The following is a 21029-nucleotide window of genomic DNA, read 5'->3' on the forward strand; positions in this document are numbered from 1 at the left end:
TATGTAGAAGAATACGTATCGACCTAAACTGAGGAAAAAAAATGTTTTTTTATATATTTTTGGGGGATATTTATTATAGCAAAAAGTAAAAAATAATGCGTTTTTTTCAAAATTGTCGCTATTTTTTTGTTTATAGCGCAAAAAATAAAAATCGCAGAAGTGATCAAATACCACCAATAGAAAGCTCTATTTGTGGGGAAGAAAGGACATCAATTTTGTTTGGGAGCCACGTCGCACGACCGCGCAATTGTCAGTTAAAGTGATGCAGTGCTGAATCGCAAAAAACGCTCTGGTCTTTTGCTAGCCAAATGGTCAGGGGCTTAAGTGGTTAAAATGGGATGATATAGAAGCTTCATTTTTGCACCAAGCAATTCTTAGTGTCTTGTGTCACTTCTGCTCTTCATCCTGTATTCTGGAGAAAGCCAAGTGGGTGATGCCAGATGATGGTATAGTACAGTGAGTGATATCACCAGGGAGGAAAAACTTAGTTAATATGCAACAACAAGTGAGGAATGGAACATTCCTTTTAACGGTTATAAATTGATAGGCGGAGGAAATGAATTAACATGAAGTAAGAGGTTTTTATTTCCATACGATACACTCCCTTTCAGAGCATCGTGGTAATAAATTCAGCCATTCTGTCATGTGAATCTGTAAATGTAAAAGTGTGTAAACCAAGCCCGGATCTAACAGCAGTAAAGTGTCTGCAGTAGATCACATTAACGTCAAATATATGAGTACATTAAATTGACTATCTGGATGTTATTTGGCTCATGTGGAAAAAAAAAAAGCAGTAAAAACAAATCGGGATGCCTGTGGAAGAAGCATGCTGTTAGCTCGCATTCTGATGACTGGAGAATTATACATACATTAAAATCAGTACGTCTTTTACAGAGGCAGGCTAGCACAATAAGAAGACAGGTTGATGGAATGGTTCGCGATTTTATGGACTGCTAAAACCAGAACCTGTGCTCATCTGTTTGCAAACAATGTATGCCTCTTGTCATGTTTGTTTTTAAATATTGCAAGGCCATATGGCACAAATTCTGCAGGTGTTTATTTGTGGTGTACACATTGCATTTAGGTAGTGTAAACATCAAGTAGCTAAAGCCCCATACACACGATCCGAATATCGGACGAATGATCGTCCGTTTTTGTTTGCATGCTAATCTCACATCGAATCTGATGAGTTTACTAAAGTCCCGAAAATTCCCGTACGACAGAATAAAAATTCGGAAGCGATGTCATGTGTTGCAATGCATTTGTATTGCATTTTCGAACGATAGCTGTACCGATTAAACGAAAATCGTACGATCTGGCATCGTACGGAAAAAATTTCCGTGCATGTCCGATAGAATAATATCGGATGAACTGTCCTGATCGGCTCTCGAAAGCTCTGTACTAACGATCCGATTATCGTACGATCGTTTCGAATGCGGCATTTTACGTACGATTTTCGGATCGTGTGTACGGGGCTTAAGACTAGACCATATGTATTATTATTCTGTTTACATGTTATTTCTAGGTGGCATTTTCTTGCTTGTATATATGGATATTCAACATAGACATGTTATGTGTATACCAGCTGGATCATTTTCCCATAAAAAAACATCATACAACTAGTGACTACATAACATAACACTTGAAAAAAAAAAGGCCCTGCTGCATTGTGATGTATTAGAGTCAGTTTTATATTGGCAAGGAGCTGAATAGGTCATGTGATCTGTCATCAGCTGTCACCTGAAATGATTTCTGTGATCTCCCAGGTCTTTTCTGACATATGTTTTTCAGCAACCAGTTTCCTGCAATTTTCTAATGCACTTTATTTTCCAAGAATTATTTTTTTTGGAAGAAAAAATGTATTTGACATTGTCCACATGGGCCGACTTGTGCCACCCCCACTTACCTCTGTTGTCTGGCTAGCCTTTGTATTACACTAGCAAAAGCAGACATCTCAGTAAGGTGGGGCAAAAAAGATGAGAGTGTGGTTGCTATGACCTAGAACCAGTGATTTGGAGGGTAGGCAAACTATATTCCCATTCAGCTAATAGATTGGCTGTAGGTGACTAGACCCTAGGTTTAAAAACGCGTCAGAAAATGCATCAACCACAGCCGCATAGATGTGAACCTAGGGTGAAGCATTCATCTTTTTCAGTGTTTTCTAATGTTTGCATAAGTGATAACTTAAACAATAAACATTCAATGTCCTACTTAATTTCACAGGTCTGCTGATAAGCTAGAAAATGGGACTGATGCCAACAACAGAGTTCTGCAAATTCAAGCACTTGCCCGTCTCACTTCTGCAGTAAGTTGACAACAAAACAAATTTGTAGATACATGTGTGTTATCTTCTATATAATGTATACCACTTTTGACAAAACTCCTTCCAAACTGCTTATTTTTGCACAATGGAAATACTGTCAAAACATATGTAATTATGTTCATCCACATTTGTGATTTAAAGTTGTTGTAAACCCTTACATATACCCAGTGAAGTGACTGGCATCAGGTGATACACAGAGATGCAACAAATCCTCCTACATTAACTGTACCTGTTTATCTGCGGTCTTCTCTCCTCTACTACCGTTCAAAGTCCAAATTTTAAAAAGCTTGTCTGAGATGTCAGAAAAAAGTGGCAGAGAGCTGAAGTTACACTCTGCAGAGCTCAGTGAGGAGAGCTCTGAGAGCTGATTGGAGGGAAGGGAAACACCGCCGTTCACACAGCTCACAGGAACAGAACTGAGGCTGGTAATCAGCTGGAGGTCCCTCCCCTGTCACCTTTTTTTTTTTTTGGTGTCAGGAAAACTTGTAAGAAGTGATTCATGCTGGTAGCAGAGTAATGAGCCATCAGACAAAAATGAAAATGACACTTACTTTAAGTACACACTATAGAGGGATATTGTTTATATTTCATATCTGAGGTTTACAACCACTTTATAACCCAACTACACTATTTGGGCAGGGGGTGGCACCACTATCCAGAATCTGCAGTTACAGCATATTCATGCAAAACATTTCCTCCTCTAGTCTGCCAATTAGTTAACTAGTGAGTGTGCCAGCCCTGTGCTATCTTCCCTCTTGTAATCCTTCCTAAACATAACCCTCTCTAGTTCACAGTGCCTTCCTCCCTCCTGCCCACCCTTAGCCAGAAGTTTATAAATTGTGTTGTTGATGTATGGAATCTTGAAGTAACAAAACTGAGAAGCATCTCATTATATTCTTATGTTAGTGTGTTTGTATGTTTCATATGCAATACTTGTACATTGGACCCCTATGGACCCACCAATGTACAGTAAATGTAAATCTCAAAAATGTGCTTGGAGTAAAACTTCCCATTTAAAAGACTGTTTATTCATTCTCGACAAAAATAAAAAAAACATATGCACCATGGTATCTAAAAACAAACAAACTCCTGAATGATGGGTACCTGTTACCTTGAGGCAGTTGTAAAAGTAAGGCTTAATGTACATGGGACATTTTACAACCTCTCCTGAACAACTTAACTTGACAGATAGTAACCAACGTTTAAAAACACCCGTTTTGCCGCATTTACATGCCTCATTTAGCTGCAACTTGCGATTAGGAGCGTTTTTTTTTTTTTAATGTCCAAAGTCAAAAATTAAAAACGCCTGTAAGCGAAACGCGGCTAATGTGAGTTATCACGTGTTTACAAGCTGTTACAGGTGTTTGGCTTTTCAAATGCCTGTGAACCTCCATCCCATTGCTTTCCAAAAAATGCTTCTAAACTCAACTGCCTAGAAGCGACTATAAACGACCCTGTGTACATGTACTGATAAGATAACATAGAGGAGAGTTCAGGGGCAGCTGAAAAAAAAAATGCCCAACTGCTCCTAAACGTCCGTTTACCAGCAGTGGTTTACATGAAGCCTTAAAGCCCTTTTACACTGACAGCGTGGGGGGCTTCGGCGGTAAACCTCCGCAGTTTAAGCAACGCTTTACAGTCGTTTTAGAGGCTCTTTTCGGCCACTAGTGGGGAGCTTTAAACCCCTGCTAGCAGCCGAATAAAGGGTTAAAAGTGCCCACAAAGCACCGCTGGCAGGGCGCTTTGGAGGCGCATCGGTGGCGCTGCCCATTAATTTCAATGGGCAGGGGTGCTTTAGGAGCGGTGTATACACTGCTCTTAAAGCGCCTCAAAGAAGCTGCCAGTGCAGCGCCCCAGTGTGAAAGCACTCGGGCTTTCACACTGGGATTGCAAATGGGGCATTTTCAGGCTCTTTACAGGTGCTATTTTTAGCTCTGGAGCACCTGAAAAACACCTCCAGTGTGAAAGGGGTCTAAAAATGAACATTTCCAATAATGTATCTCCCATTTCAAAACCTTTTTGAAGGATCCACGCCCGTGTGTAAATAACCAGCCATAGGTCTTGCATGTCATACAGAAGTATAGATCTTAACAATTATGTATACCCTCCATTTTATAAATCAGGGGTCTTATAGTTCCATAAAGCCATCCGTAAATTCCATTGACTTACAATGCAATTTTGAGTGAATCAGTTACTGCAAAAGTGTGTAAAATTAAATAAAACCTATGTCGGTCCAGTCTGGCAAAATGTTCCTGGAGAACATCTAATAACCCTGAAGGCAGATGGTATCTGCTATGCTCTTTTCTACAGCAAATACTGTACCTGTTTAACATTTTTTTATTCTTTTATAATCAAGCACATTTCAGAATACAAGAACATGTTTTGACTAAATGTATACATTGACATGTCACATTTTGATTACAGTGTATATTTGTGCAACATGTAAACAAAACAATGAGTAATACCTCAGTTGTAAGAATAAGGTTCAGTTCACACTACTGCAATGTGCTTTTGATGTAGTTTTCAGTGCGATTATGTAGTGTGACTATGATGCGACTTTGGATGCGGTTAGCATATTCTATGGAGGCAAACCGCACTGAAATCGCACCAAAGTTGCACAGGAACCTTTTCAAAAATCGAGAGAGAGAGAGGTTAACTTACTAAAATAGTAGAGGTTGTTCTCCTAGCATAGTGAATACTAATTAATATGTTGAAGCTATGTTCACATTGAATACCCAATTATTTGCAAGGCTTATTAAAGAGGAACTTTTTTTTTTCTTTTAGAAGTTAGCAGCTACAAATTCCCCCTACGCTATCCAAAATGAAAAAAAAATGCTTTTAGTTCTACTTTTATAAGGGCAACTTCACATCTTTGCACATGCAATAATGGGCATTTAAAGTCCCTTTTCACATATGCTAAAATATGTTTTTGCCACAATTTGATGCACATATTAATGCAGGTTAATACATGCTTTCCATGTGTTTTTGTGAAAAGTTGCATGAGAAGGTTAAAATTTTACTCTAAAATATAGCATTGACTGTTTAATAAAATTACATGCATTACTATACATTATTGTGTACTTTCTTTTGGCCCCATGGACCTCCTTAACATGAGATACAGCAGAAAAGTCAGTGCAGGGATTTTTTTTGCAATGCAGTGATTTGAACATCTTGCACTAATAATATTTTCGACTTCACCTATGTAGTGAATAGGCCCGAAGACTATTTCTTGCAGCATATTATGCTACTGTTTTTAAAACAGCCAAGCAATCCATTGTAATTCAGAAGGTTGCCAATCTGGCAGCCATTACTATTTCAATCCAGTTTTTCTACTTTTTAGGCTGACTCCCTGAAAGTGACTCTTAGGTGGAGTTCTAGACTTGTAGAGCACTTAGTGATAGCTAGCAATAAATGTCATTGCTTTTTTAATCATTGACATGTTAGGATTACTTTATGTAATATACATTGTGAATATGTAACTCATGCTATGATAAATTGTGCTGATAAGCAATACATTATTTCCCAAATGTGCTTGGAAAGCAGGAAGAGAGAACAATGGAGGTAGGATTGAAGTCCATGTAACTTCTCGTTTTAGAAAGCTTGATACCTGTTTGCGTTTGTCATATTTGAATAGACACACCTTCATTATTTTATAGCTCTTTTCTAGTGTGCTGTTAGCACTTCCATTGTTATTGACACTGTCTGGGACCTATTTAACAGTGAAATGAGCAGTCTCCCATCACTTGCTCATAGTTTTTAAATCAACAGAGTAGCCTGAGGAGACAGCAATAACTTTGGCTCATTATGGCACTTATTGACAGACATCATTAAAATAATATTCCTGCACTGTACAGCTGAGAGACTTTGTTTTGTCTTGTAAGATTTCAGGCAGATCTGTGATGGGTAAAACAGCGCTTGTCAAAACACAGCCTGGCCAGCTCAGTGAATCCATCTACTCTTGTAATAATTGGTCACAAATGGGTAGCTAACTGACAAAACTAATCATATTAACCCAGACAACATGGCCTGTCCTGGCCAAATGGGGTATGCCTGAACAAATACGCTTGTATTTTATATTCATAAACCTGTAACTATTTTAAAAGCCATCAAATACTTATTATGAAAGCTTTTAGTATTACAGAGGGAATATAATATACATTCATTGTGTTTATAAATATAACCAAGTTGTACAGGAAGAATATCTTGGTTAAGAAAACAGAGACCAGGCATGTTTTATATCAAGCGAATCTCCTCTACTCTTAACAATATTGTCCTTCTGTCTTAAAGCATAACTAAGCCCAAGACAGAACATATATTATGATGCAGTTTACCAGTCCTTAAAGTGATACTAAACACATTGTTTCATTTACATTATCCCTTCTCTTGGATGATGATGGCACTGTGATTTTTTTTAAATAAAAAAAAATCTAAGTACCTTTTTACTAATTGATATACAACTGTCACATGATCCAGCTCTTTCCCAGCCTGTCTACAGGGAAACATAAGCAGGAGGAGCTTCTAGTCCTCTGCTGCTGGTCATATGTCCAAAATAAAAATAAACACACACCCCTCCAGTCTGTATCTTAGAATAAGAGGTAGGTGAAGCCTTCATCAATATACAAGTAATATCCCAGCTCCCATTGTGTTTAGCTGGTAAGTGGACATGGAGGAGGAGGGAGGGAGTTGGCTGTCATTTACCACTGTGTATATGCCCAAACCTGTGGGTCTATATAGTCAGATTAGCTGCTCAGATGTGATAGGGAGGAAATGTTTAGCATAGAAACTTACTGCAAACTGAGCATGTGCAGTGCTGCCAAAGCTGCTCTGCAAAATCCCTAGCTGAATTGGGTTAAATTTGGTGGTGCCTCACTTAATATATAAACGACGAGTAGGGGTGGGTACCATCATCCTAGTAAAGTTTGAGAAAAGAGGATGGGTTAACTAAGGCTACTCCAAATACTATTGCCCAGTACCGCCAGTAGTGATGGGAGGACTATCTCGGTACCCAGTAAGTGGAAACGCCTAAGGTTATAATAAAGAATATACATTTATTAGAAAAAATATAAAATACAGACACAACAGAATATGTGACAGAATTGTTATAAAGGATAACAGGTTAACAGGTATGTGTTCTAAAACCCATCTAGTGGGTAGGAACAAATTGATGCGGGTAGAGACGGTTCCTCAACAAGTTTTGCGACGATTGTCGCTTCTTCAGGAGGTATTACCCAAAACATCTAGAATAAACCAATACAGTCTCATAGTTACACAGAAAAATGAACAGATTAAATAGCATAATTATAGCTATCAAGTAAAACTGGGTTTATGGAGAATGATAGACAACAGTGTAACTCACCAATGGAGACCCAGTGGGGGCGCAAGATGGCTATTGAGACATCCCGGGTGGGTGCCCCACCCCGGGCGGACACGGGAGGCAATGAGCATGGAACCGGCTGGAATAGGATAAAGAAGGATCTAAATATAGCAATGGAAATATGGTGGGGGCCACACTTGTGCACACACACACACCGAGAATTGAAACCAAGAGAAAAATGAGGGAATAGGGAAGGGGTGCGTAGGAGAGAGGGCTGGGAGAGAAGAAGGGAAAACACGGGGGGGAAGAGGAAGGGGGGGGGGACTAGTGTGGACAGGGGAGGGGTGGAGGAAGGGGAAAAGGGGAGAGATTGGGAGAGGGGATAGGAAAGAGAAGAATGGAAAAGTGAAGAGTGATTAGGAGGACAGTGAGGAAAAAACATAGCAAGAAAAGTAGAGTGGAAATAAGGGGGGAAAGGGGAGGGGGGGACAAGCAGGTCAGTTTGGTGCATAAGGGATTACACTGGAAGGTACCCACCCTGTTGTTTCCTTAGTTGTTTCTGGTACCCGGGAATGGCAGCACCCCAAAGGAACTTTTAGGGTTGACTTTAATCAAACCCAGGTAGAGCGAAGAGTGAGGGGGAGGGGGGGGGGCCTGGTGGCAACAATTTGTTTGATTTCTAAGCTAGACAGTGGCCGAATGGATCTGCAGGAAAAATATAATATACAGCACATAGGTGAGTATATGGTTAAAGGATATGTGTAAAGAAAAAAACAGTCCAGCTGCAGTATCCTGTGAGCCGAGAGCTAGGGCCATCAATTCCCCCAAAGCAAGCTTACCTTAAATTGAACATGTAATAGCGTGCATTCTCGGGTGTTGGCCGTACCACTAAAGGCTGCTGAAGCCGCCTTATAAGCCTCCAACCCGGAAGTATGTCAACAACGGCAACGCAGAGTATTGACATCATCGGGTCCGCCGCTCCCAGTGCGCGCGTCGAATGATAGCATATCATGGGTATCCCAAAGGCAAGGGAAGGAGGAACACTCCATACGAGAGGCTCCACCCTGCTGGAGAGGCGCATGTCCACCACTGGGGGGAGAATGAACTCCTCCAGCCACCAGTACCCCCTCAGGTGAACAGAGGGGAGATTACACTGGGAAGGGAGCTATTAACTATGTCCATAGTTAGTGTTTAACAAGAAGTTAATAGGGAATGTCAGAACTTAATCAGTGTCCCCGCAAGTGGCAGGGATAGGTTGGTAGCTGCCACAACACATAAAGCGGACAAGGTTCAGTTAGGTATGGTATTCAAAAACAATAACAAGAAATTGTAAAGAACATTGGATGAATTAGTCAAGCTCACCATAGTTGGTCAAAATTTAAAATCTGCAAAGTAATATAAACAGTGGTTTAAATCAAACATGATATAATATACAGTCAAAGACCAGTGGTACATATTGAACATGGGGCGCAGCAGGAGAGTATGTGCATATTTACACCTGGGTGTTAAGCCTAAATAGGGCTAGGCATGCCTTGATCATATGGAAAAGAAAGGAAGGGGGCAAAAGAAGTTGTATAATCATATTCCTTAACCACTTCCCGCCCGGCCTATCGCAGAATGATGGCCGGGCGGTGGTTCAGTGATCTTGACTGGGCGTCATATAACGCCCTGCAGGATAACAGCCACTGCGCGCCCGTGGGGGCGCACATCGTGCCGATCTGTGGTGCGGTGTGTCAGTCTGACATACCGCTACACCGATCTCGGTAAAGAGCCTCCGGCGGAGGCTCTTTACCACGTGATCAGCCGTGTCCAATCACGGCTGATCACGATGTTGACAGGAAGAGCCGTTGATCGGCTTTTCCTCACTCGCGTCTGACAGACGCGAGTAGAGGAGAGCCGATCGGTGTCTCTCCTGACAAGGGGGTGCAGCCCCCCCTCAGATGCCCACACTAGACCACCAGGGAAGCCCCCAGGACAACCAAGGAAGCCCCCAGCATGTGGATGGCCAGGTACATCCCCTATGGCCATCCACATGTAAAAAATATGCCCAAAATATGCCAATCAGTGCCCACAAATGGGCACTGACTGGCACCTTTGTGGTAATTTACAAAACAGGGGTGCCCAGCAATGCCACCCATCACTGTCCATCAGTGCCACCCATCAGTGCCCACCTATCAGTGCCCATCTGTGCCACCTATCAGTGCAACCCATAAGTACCCATCAGTGTCACCCATAATTACCCATCAGTGCCGCCTACGAATGCCCATCAGTGCCGCCTACGAGTGCCCATCAGTGCCGCATACCAGTGCCACCTATCAGTGGCCATCAGTGCCACCTCATCAGTGCCACCTCAACGGTGCCCATCAGTGCTGCCTTAGTGCCCGTCAGTGCAGCCATATCAGTGCCCGTCATTGAAGAAGAAAACGTACTTATTTACAAAAAAAAGTAACAGAAACAATGAAAAACTTGTTTTTTTTTCAAAATTTTCGGTCTTTTTTTATTTGTTGCGCAAAAAATAAAAATTGCAGAGGTGATCAAATACCACCAAAAGAAAGCTCTATTTGTGGGAACAAAATGATAAAAAATTTGTTTGGGTACAGTGTAGCATGACCGCGCAATTGTCATTCAAATTGCAACAACGCTGAAAGCTGAAAATTAGCCTGGGCAGGAAGGTGTCTAAGTGCCCGGCATTGAAGTGGTTAAAATAGATCTCATTTAAGGAAATATTTTTAAGAATGTGCTTCATTTAGTCCTGGAGGCGTGAGGGCTTCAAGTCGCTTGATCCAGAGGGCCTCATGTCTCAGGATCTCGCGGTCCCAATCACCACCTCGTGGGTCCTCAGGGATAACCTCCAACACAAGGAATTTGACAAATTCTGATTGGTAGTGATGGTGGATGCCAATATGGCATCCAACCGAGGTCAACTTGCCTTTGGACGCATAATATAACTGGGCAACCATCCTTTGGCGTATTTCCCTGATGGTCTTGCCTACATAGAAGGCCTTGCAGGCACAGACCATCAGGTAGACCACGCCTCTGGTATCACAATTGGCATGTTGGGAGGGGAAAAAAGTTTCTCCATTGGGGAGGATAAAGCTTGTACCCTTGAAATGGGGACATGGACAGAAGGGCAGAAGGGGGAGAGAAGCAACGGGATACAGAAAACTAATCTCATAGGGACTTAGTATGAACATCATGTAATACACCATTTATTGATTTATTTTCTTTATCATACAATACATGACACAGGTGTTCAAACATAATGAATCGGTTATATGCTGCACCTTCAGGTGATTGGACACTTTCAAAGCCACTCTCTAATATAACCCCTCCCAACATGTGATCCTCAATTTTGTAGCATGCAATGAAGGACCTGCAGCATAGAGGATACCAGCGGCAGCCTGTCCATTAGGGGCGCCCGGGCGCGCCCCCTCTCTCCACGCCACCCCCTATGTGACTAATGGATAGATTAATGCATAGCATAAATCTATCCATGGCTGCCGCTGCCACCACCTATTCAGGCGTCCAGCCCCTTTCAGGACGCCGGGCACCTGAATTACAGCAACAGGGGTGTTTTTTGAAGTACCTGATTAGAGCCATAGGCTCTGTTAGGTTTCAAAATATGTGGGCTCGTGGCGCAGAGCCTTGCGCCATGAACCCACCTAGGTGTTATAACAGCAAATTAATATTCGCTGTTGTAACACTGATCCTCAATCCTGCCAATCAGACACGGGTGTGAGACCTGCTTTCTGATTGGCTGAAAAGAGCAGACTCCCGATTGGCCGCCGAGAAGGAGGGAGGAAATGGAAGCCAGAGCCGTCGCCCGTGGAGAGCAGGAGAACTGGAGAGCCGCCGCCGCCGAGAGCAGCACTGCATAGATGGGGTAAGTGCACCAGTCCCTCCCGCCGACCGACCGACGGGGGGGTGTTTCTTTTTGCCGCCCCCCCCAAAGAAAATTACTTTGGGGGGTCGGCCACTGGAGGGTACTGTGTACTCCAGTAGAAAGTATTTTTACAGGCACTGTAGATTAAAAATCCAGTTTTCTTTACAGTACATTACAAGACACAGGTCTTTATAATGTATATATCATAACGGACGGGATGTCCCAAAGCAGTAAATGAGGGAAGGGTAACATACAAGCAACAACAATAAATAGCCAACAGACTCTCAAGAAAAACCCAAAGAAGGCTAAACTGTGGCCTACAAAAGTTTGAGGCTGAGACTGGTGTCAGCTGAAGCCTGAACATCCACTCAGTAAAACTTTAAAAAGTATGCACATGAGACCAGGTAGGGGCCCTGTAAAGCTGTGTAACAGAAGCCTGATGTTGAAAAGCCCAAGTGCCAACAGATCTAGTCTTAATTGGGAAGGGAGGCTTCTTACCCCTGTGAGTTAGCTCTGGAAATGATCTGGCTAATCCACCTTGCAATTGTGGATTGCAATGTCGAATAACTCATTTTGGCCCCATTATGAGTTACCTTCTTTTGGACCTTTTGGAGAAGGACATAGGGAGGGTAAAACAATATCCTCATTTAAGTGGAAACCAAACACCACTGTTGGTAGAAAGGTAACTTACGAATGCAACACTATACTGTCCTTATGCAACACCAAAAAAGGGTTCCCTACATGACAGGGTAGGACAGGCCAGCCTTGAAATCCGTCTGGTAAAGGTAATAGCCACCAAAAAAGCCACCTTATGGTAAGATACATCAAAAGGAACACATGGATTTGTTCAAAGGGCAGCCTTTGTAAGTACCAAAGGAAGGTTCCATGTCCTCACTGTTAGGCGCAACGAAATGAGCAATCCCTTGAACAATGGCATTTGTCAAAGAGTGAAAGGCTGGGGGACGTTAAGACATGTACCTGTACTGTTCTTCAAGAAAAGGATTTTACATGTATGTAGAAAATCAAGTTTTTTTTAAACCAACAACATTTTCAGCAAGAACCGAAATACCTGATGCATGTGCTGATCCTGCCAGACATGCAGTGTCCTTGTCGCTTCCTGTGAGCTGACCTGGAAGCATTACACAATAGTATCTTTTTTATGTAAACCAAAACCAATATCATCATTTTCCCAAGCAGTGGAGATAAACAGTGTAGCCATGTTCAAAGTCCAGCCTAGGTGAAAACCATGGCTCCTGCCATAGATACAATGGGGGATTGAATAAAGCCACCCAGGGACAGGGAGTGGGGAATTACTATGGTAAATTAAATGTAAAAAGCCTGAAAAAAGAAAGCTATTGCAACTACCACATCTAAGGACTGATAAACTGCAATCAATTGCATTTTTGTTTTTGGGTTCAGATAAACTTCAGATACACTTTAACTCCTTGCTGTTCAGAAAGCACTAATGCTCTGCAAGGAGCATTATGCAGTAACATATATCACATTTCACTTGTCTGTAACATTGGAGCACTATTGCATTAGGGTTAAAGGGAAGGGTTTTTTTGGGACTTTGAGTGAGGCCATAGTTGCCAACATTGTAAAAAAAAAAATGTGGGACACTTTTGTGGCTGTAGGCGGAGCCGTACAATAATTAGGGGGCGGGGCATTCGTTTGTAGGCGTGGCTTAGTAAAAACAGTAAGTGCGGCGCGCGAAGTGTGCCGCGGCGAAAAATGGGCGTGGTTTACGCGTCATAGTGGGCGTGGCTTAAATGGGCGTGGCTCAAGAGGGTGTGGTTAGAGTCTGAGATGAATGAGGGGGGGAGAGGGAAAGGGGGAGAGGGGGAGAGGGAAATGACGGGACAGCAGCCCCAGATCCTACACAATAAAAATATGTGTATTCTAGAAAGTTTAACAATCAGCAGATAAAGATACTCCAAACACCTGGTGTTAGCACTTCAATCATCCCGGCACCATGATTGTTATTGTGTCAGGATGACTGAAGTGCAGTATTTCTATTATTACATTGTAATATAAAATTAAATCATTCAACTCACCATAATGCAGAATCAGTGGGAGCCCTGAGCGTGTCACTAGCCACGTCGCCTGCCCCCGGCAGAGTCCGTCCTCACATCAGGTGTCCCCGGCAGAGCCCCCCCTCGCATCAGGTGTCCCCGGCAGAGCCCCCCCTCGCATCAGGTGTCCCCGGCAGAGCCCCCCCTCACATCAGGTGTCCCCGGCGGAGCCCCCCCTCGCATCAGGTGTCCCCGACGGAGCCCCCCCTCGCATCAGGTGTCCCCCGCGGAGCCCCCCCTCACATCAGGTGTCCCCCAGTGGAGCCCCCCCTCACATCAGGTGTCCCTGGCGGAGCTCCCCCTCACATCAGGTGCCCCCGGCGGAGCCCCCCCTCGCATCAGGTGTCCCCGACAGAGCCCCCCCTTGCATCAGGTGTCCCCGGCGGAGCCCCCCCTCACATCAGGTGTCCCCCAGTGGAGCCCCCCTCACATCAGGTGTCCCTGGCGGAGCTCCCCCTCACATCAGGTGTCCCCGACGGAGCCCCCCCTCGCATCAGGTGTCCCCGCCGGAGCCCCCCCTCGCATCAGGTGTCCCCGACGGAGCCCCCCCTCGCATCAGGTGTCCCCGACGGAGCCCCCCCTCGCATCAGGTGTCCCCGGCGGAGCCCCCCCTCACATCAGGTGTCCCCCAGTGGAGCCCCCCCTCACATCAGGTGTCCCTGGTGGAGCTCCCCCTCACATCAGGTGTCCCTGGCGGAGCCCCCCTCACATCAGGTGTCCCTGGCGGAGCCCCCCCTCACATCAGGTGTCCCTGGCGGAGCTCCCCCTCACATCAGGTGTCCCTGGCGGAGCTCCCCCTCACATCAGGTGTCCCTGGCGGAGATCCCCCTCACATCAGGTGTCCCTGGCGGAGCCCCCCCTCACATCAGCTGTCCCTGGCGGAGCCCCCCTCACATCAGGTGTCCCTGGCGGAGCTCCCCCTCACATCAGGTGTCCCTGGCGGAGCTCCCCCTCACATCAGGTGTCCCTGGCGGAGATCCCCCTCACATCAGGTGTCCCTGGCGGAGCCCCCCCTCACATCAGGTGTCCCTGGCGGAGCCCCCCTCACATCAGGTGTCCCTGGCGGAGCCCCCCTCACATCAGGTGTCCCTGGTGGAGCCCCCCCTCACATCAGGTGTCCCTGGCGGAGCCCCCCTCACATCAGGTGTCCCTGGCGGAGCCCCCCCTCACATCAGGTGTCCCTGGCGGAGCCCCCCCTCACATCAGGTGTCCCTGGCGGAGCCCCCCCTCACATCAGGTGTCCCTGGCGGAGCCCCCCCTCACATCAGGTGTCCCTGGCGGAGCCCCCCTCACATCAGGAGTCCCCGGCAGAGCCCCCCTCACATCAAGAGTCCCCCAGTGGAGCCCCCCCTCACATCAGGTGTCCCCGGCAGAGCCCCCCCTCACATCAGGAGTCCCCGGCAGAGCCCCCCTCACATCAGGAGTCCCCCAGTGGAGCCCCCCCTCACATCAGGTGTCCCCCAGTGGAGCCCCCCCTCACATCAGGTGTCCCACAGTGGAGCCCCCCCTCACATCAGGTGTCCCCCAGTGGAGCCCCCCCTCACATCAGGTGTCCCCCAGTGGAGCCCCCCCTCACATCAGGTGTCCCCCAGTGGAGCCCCCCCTACAAATTCCCACAGCGGCGTGCGCCCCCCCTCCCCTACCTCAGAGTCCGCCGGTCTTTTCGAATTCCGCATGGATGGCAAAACCCCCGCCCCTTTCCCTGGCAGCGGGGCGGGGGTAGGCGGAGTGAGGCGGGGCGGAGGGTGGGCGGAGTGAGGCGGGGCGGAGCGGAGGGTGGGCGGGGTGAGGCGGGGCGGAGGGTGGGCGGCGTCGGAGGAGCTCCGTCTAGCCCCCCCCCAGCCGTCTTCAAGCTTCTTCAAGATGGCGGCCGGCGGAGACAATGTCTCCACCGGCCGCAGACCTCTAGCGGCGGCGGCGGCGGCAAAAATCAAAAACCGGATTTTTCGAGACATTTACCGGGACACAAAAAATTTGTGAATGGAGTGTAAGTCCCGGGAATGTCCCGGGAAATCCGGGACAGTTGGCAACTATGTGAGGCACAAGACACGCGGTAGGAGAAATTATGTATATTGTTTAATTGGCATAAAAACAAAGCATACCTCATAACATGTGATACATGATTGAACATGAGTATTGAAACCATATACAAGACGATGACATACAAAAAGAATAATTCATATATGTATACATGCACGCATCTGAAATCGCATAGTATCCAATAAAAGGAACTGTTATAAAAATCCAAATGCTTATTTTGGTAATGAATAAAAATGAATCACAGATGAGGTCAAGCTATGTTGAATCAAAGATGAGGTCAAGCTATTCCCTTTAGAAAAGATTGGGATTTCTACTTGAAATGTATTTACATGAAGTAAAATGTGTGTGTTTTACAGCAGAAATATGTACAAGTGGCAACAGGCCCTAGGAGTTCTGCAATGCATACTGAAAGCAAGCCTTCCTTGTAAATGGGTGCTGAGTGCAGACTGATTAAAGTTTGTGGGAATGTTGGCTTTTGTAGATTGGATATATGCAGCATTCAATGAGCCATATATACAGTATGTATGGTCAGCACGTATTTAGCGCCAAATATAAATTGACATAGAGAAGAACAGCTCACGCCCTAAAACCTGTTAACATGACAGTTGAAGGGAAAAGCTGAACAATTTGGTTCCGAGTGATGGGTGTGAGGAGCAGATGTGTCTGAGCGGGCGCTCCACCCCCCCTAGGAATCCCGGGCAGAGAGCACGAGCGGAGCAGCTGATCGGTGGATGGAATCCGAGCCTATCTGTCTCCCATGCCTCGGATGCGGGACTGGGGCGGCAAACTGGGAAACAGGAGGAGAGAAAGGGGAGTAATCTAAACTCCAGCAGCAGCGGCATGGCTCGAACGGCGTGGGGGTCACCAACTCCGAATCAAAGCACCCAGGCGGCAGGACGAGGCCTCATGGAACACGGTAGGAGATCTTCTGCAGCAGGAAGGGGGAGAAAAGCCCCTGAGCAGGAAACCCCAGGAGCCAGACAGGGCCCATTGAGGACAGGAGGAGATGTGAGGGCCCCGAACAGGTCTATGCAATGCCCCCTGGAGGGAATCCCAGCGGGGGACCATGGCAGCAATAGATATAAGGACATGAACTCTGTATACTCCCTAAACTAACAAGACCCACGGGCACAGGTGCAGGGTAATGGGGACCATTTGGAATCCGGCGGGGGGGAATTAGAGGCCCCATACTGCGCAGAGGCCATAATAGGAGACATTCTAGCTCCAAACATGGGTCTGACGACCTCACAGAGTACACAAATAGAGTTTGATGCAGGTCCTGGTCCTGGCCCTGGCCCGCAGGGAGATAATAAGACTGTACCGGTAAATAACTCAAAACCACATAATGAAGAAAGGTGGCCCCCCGGACTAGTTATACATACGGAGGACACTGAGAGGGACATCAGGGAATTGCTGGGGGCCCTCCCTACAAAGACGGACTTTCAGCAATTAATAAATGCCGTGGAACAGTCATGTCTGCAAGCTGTGGAGGGTTTAAGGGAGGACACACGGGCCCTGGTACACAGTAGAAAAAGTGGAAAATGACCAGGAGGTCATGATACACGCAGTGGCTGATGTTCAAGACGCTATCAAAAATCATGAAGATGTGTTAAATTCTTACAGAGATCAGTTGAATGATTATGAGAACAGGGACAGAAGACAGAACATCCGCATAAAGGCTTTACCCGAATCAATCCAAATGCCCGAGTTGATTCCAACAGTTCAAAAAATATTTTGCCAGATTTTGGGAGACTTTGCACCAGAAACAATAGAGATAGATCGGGCACACCGAATCTCATCCTATAATGCTCAGAAGGTGGTCACACCAAGAGATGTTATTTGCAAAGTGCACAGATATGCAATTAAAGAAAACATTATGAGGATGGCCCGAAGTAAGCCCGAAATTGTTTCTGATGGTATAAATTTAGCTTTGTACCCAGATATATCGCGCCAGACTCTTTATCAACGGCGCTTAGTCCGACCCCTGTTAGAAGCTTTACGTTCAGCGGAGGTTAAATACCGGTGGGGGTACCCATTTAGTCTGACGGCCTCTAGAAATGGTAAAAGAGCAACTCTACGCACTAAGGACGATTTAAAATCGTTCGTGGAAATTTTAGAAAATACCCTTGGTGGACTTTACAGACTGGAGAACAAATCCTCGCTTTTAAAACGGCCTGAGCGATGGCAAGAGATCTCGGCAAAAGGCCAGCGTGGAATTCGCTAGAGAAGACATAAGTAGACTCATATAGAGACTACCTAGAGGAGTAGACGTATATATACGAAGGGTGGGGGGGGGTAATATTTGTGTTAATTAAGATCTCGAGTGGCAGGGGAGTGATCGGTTAAATAGTATAACAAAATGTAAAATGCTAAGCAAAATCCATTAGGAAGACGGTTATGTGAAGAGATCCCCCATCCCCTACCCCCTCCCCCCCCCCTTTTTTTTTCCTCCCCTCCTTTTTTTTTTTTTTTTTTTGGGGGGGGGGGGGGGGGGGTTGTCGCTTTGGTAGAACTATGGAAGGTATACAGATCCAACCACCAGGGAGGGGAATTAAAGGTAAAATGCCCAGGGATTAGGGAGGTAATAAGCACACTGGGAAATGGGGATCATTTTTTGGTCAATAGGTTGGTCCCGAGTTAAGGGATTAGTTAATCTGCTAATAGCAGGGAGGGGGGGAGGTCTGGGCATAGGGTATATTTCCTTGCTCAGATCCCTCCCCCTATTAGTTGATGTACTCCAGGGTGGAGTATTAAGTAAAGGAATGGGTTTTTTTGGTCTTTTTCTATGGTGTTTTCTGCTTCTTTTCTTCTTATTTGTATGGTTTATTTGACACTGGGTTATTAGGATCAGTGGCAAGAGAAATAGGAGAGGGAAGTGCCATGGGGAAGGTACCATGGTTTTGGTTTTGGGAGGTCTTGGGGGTTATCCTAGGAAATGGCTGCAGTATTAAAAGTTATATCTTATAATGTAAGGGGGTTGCGCTCACCACATAAAAGGGGGCGCCTCTGGCTGGAACTGCGATATCTCGCAGCAGATGTGGTTTTTTTACAAGAGACACATTTTATGGAAGAGTCTATACCTAGCTTACCTCAATATGCAATTAATCAATGGTACCATGCAGTGTCACCCATTGCAAGAGCAAGGGGGGTTACAATTGCTTTTAGGAAGTCGTGTCCTTGGAAAATGGAGTCTTTGCAGGTGGACCCAGAGAGACGTTTTCTATTTGTGAAGGGTACACTGTATGGTGTACGTTATACGTTTGCATCAATTTATGTGCCTAATGAAGGGACTGTTAACTTTATTGCTAAAACTTTAAGGACACTGGAAAAATTTAGGGAAGAATGTTTGATTTTGGGTGGGGATTTTAATCTTACATTAGATCCAAGTATGGATACATCAATGGGTAGAACTGTGTTTTCTTTTAGAGCTCTAAATCATGTAAAGCAACTTTTTTGTGTGCAACACCTTGTAGATAGTTGGCGGATAATGCTTACAGGAGTCAAAGATTACAGTTTTACTCTAAAACACATGGTATGTATTCCTGCCTGAATTTATTCCTGGTAGATCAATTTTACTTGGAGAATGTTATTAACTGTTCAGTCGAATCCATAACCATCTCAGACCACGCCCCTATAACATTGACCATTTCTCCAATTCAAATAGGTTATATAGAACGGACATGGCGGCTGAACGAGTCATTATTAAAAAAAAAATATAGTGGAGGAATTATCCATTAAAATAAAAGCATATTTTTAATTAAACGAGCCAGGGGAAGTATCAGAACAAGCAGTGTGGGAAGCACATAAAACAGTTATTAGAGGGGAGTTGATAGCATATGGTTCGTATATTAAAAAAGAAAGGAGGAAAGAAATAGAGGAGTTATTAGAGAAAATCAGTGTATTGGAGAGGAAACATAAAAAAAAACCTTGACCCTGGAGATACTCAGCAACTAGAGAACCTGCTACTCGAGCTCTCACAGTGCCTGGATTGTAGAGTTAAAAGTAAAATCAGGTATTTTGCTAATAGGTTTTATGAACAGGGGAATAAATGCGGGCGGTTATTGGCCAAACAACTTAAAAAACAACAAGAATCCAGACATGTTCATAATCTACTAGTGCAGGGGAGAAAGATAGTTAAATCTCAAGCTATAGCGACAGAATTTGGTAAATTTTATGAGGCACTATATAATATTCAAACGATAGACACTCTGCAATCAGGGGACATAGAGGGACAAAGTAGGGAGGAGATAAGGGAATACATTAAAGATGCATCAATGCCTATATTATCTAATACAATTATAGAAGAAATAGAACGTCCAGTTACGGTGGAGGAGCTGAGTAGAGTGATAACAGCCTTGTCATTAGGTAAGAGCCCAGGGCCAGATGGCCTAACGAATATATACTATAAAAAATTTCTTTCCGTTTTAGCAGTACCATTATGTAATTGCTTTAACTCAAATAATGCAACCAACCCATTACCTCTAGAAGCTCTATTGGCCTATATAACGGTGCTTCCCAAAGGGGGAAAGGACCCCCAACATTGCGCCAATTATAGGCCTATTTCTTTACTCAACTCTGATACTAAACTCTTGGCAAAGATCTTAGCCCTCAGATTTCAAGAGCACATGGGTGAATTAGTTCACCCAGACCAGACAGGATTCATGAAGGGACGTGAGGCGAGGGACAATACTATCCGAGCGCTTCACGTTCTTCATTAGATGGAACATGGCCCTGATAGAGTCCCAAGGATCATACTGTCAATGGATGCCGAAAAGGCATTTGACAGGGTGAATTGGGGCTTTATGATTGAAGTGTTGAGGGGTGTGGGCCTGGGCGAACGAATGATGGGATGGATAAGGTCCTTGTATAGGGGTGTCCATTATCCTCATTAATATTTGCTATGGTACTGGAACCCTTCCTTCGTAAGATTAGAAGAAATAGAGAGATACTAGGGACGTGTATTGGCTCGGACGAACATAAAGTATCAGCCTATGCTGATGATCTCCTCTTTTATCTCTCAGCCCCACAGACATCCTTACCAGCACTTAAGTCGGAAGTAAATAGATTCGGTATCTTATCCAATTTTAAAATCAATTTTGAAAAATCTATTCTCCTACCAAGTCACGCCCCCCCAATACTGGCTAGAACACTAAAACATCTATACCCGTTTATTTGGAACAAAAACTCCTTGGTTTATTTAGGGGTACACATTAGTGCAGATCAGAAATTGTTATATGACCTAAATTATGGCTCCCTATTGACAGGGATAATAGGAGACATGAAGAAGTGGAAGGGCCAGTATTTGACATGGTTTGGACGAGTAAGTGCTATAAAAATGAATATACTACCCAGAATAATTTATATATTGCATACGGTACCGATTACATTACCAGAGAC

At 44.9% G+C, this 21029-nt stretch overlaps 1 protein-coding gene across 1 annotated transcript in view; it reads left to right on the forward strand.

The window, feature by feature from the left end:
* Positions 1–21029, forward strand: part of RAPGEF5 (Rap guanine nucleotide exchange factor 5) — a 505907-nt gene that overhangs the window by 203479 nt on the left and 281399 nt on the right. The window contains exon 6 of the mRNA XM_073630037.1: positions 2224–2305. Coding sequence (XP_073486138.1) covers positions 2224–2305 — 82 coding nt within the window. The remainder of the gene's footprint in view (positions 1–2223; positions 2306–21029) is intronic.

The sequence above is a fragment of the Aquarana catesbeiana genome, linkage group LG05 (assembly GCF_042186555.1).
Source record: "Aquarana catesbeiana isolate 2022-GZ linkage group LG05, ASM4218655v1, whole genome shotgun sequence".
Classification (NCBI taxonomy): Eukaryota; Metazoa; Chordata; class Amphibia; order Anura; family Ranidae; genus Aquarana; species Aquarana catesbeiana.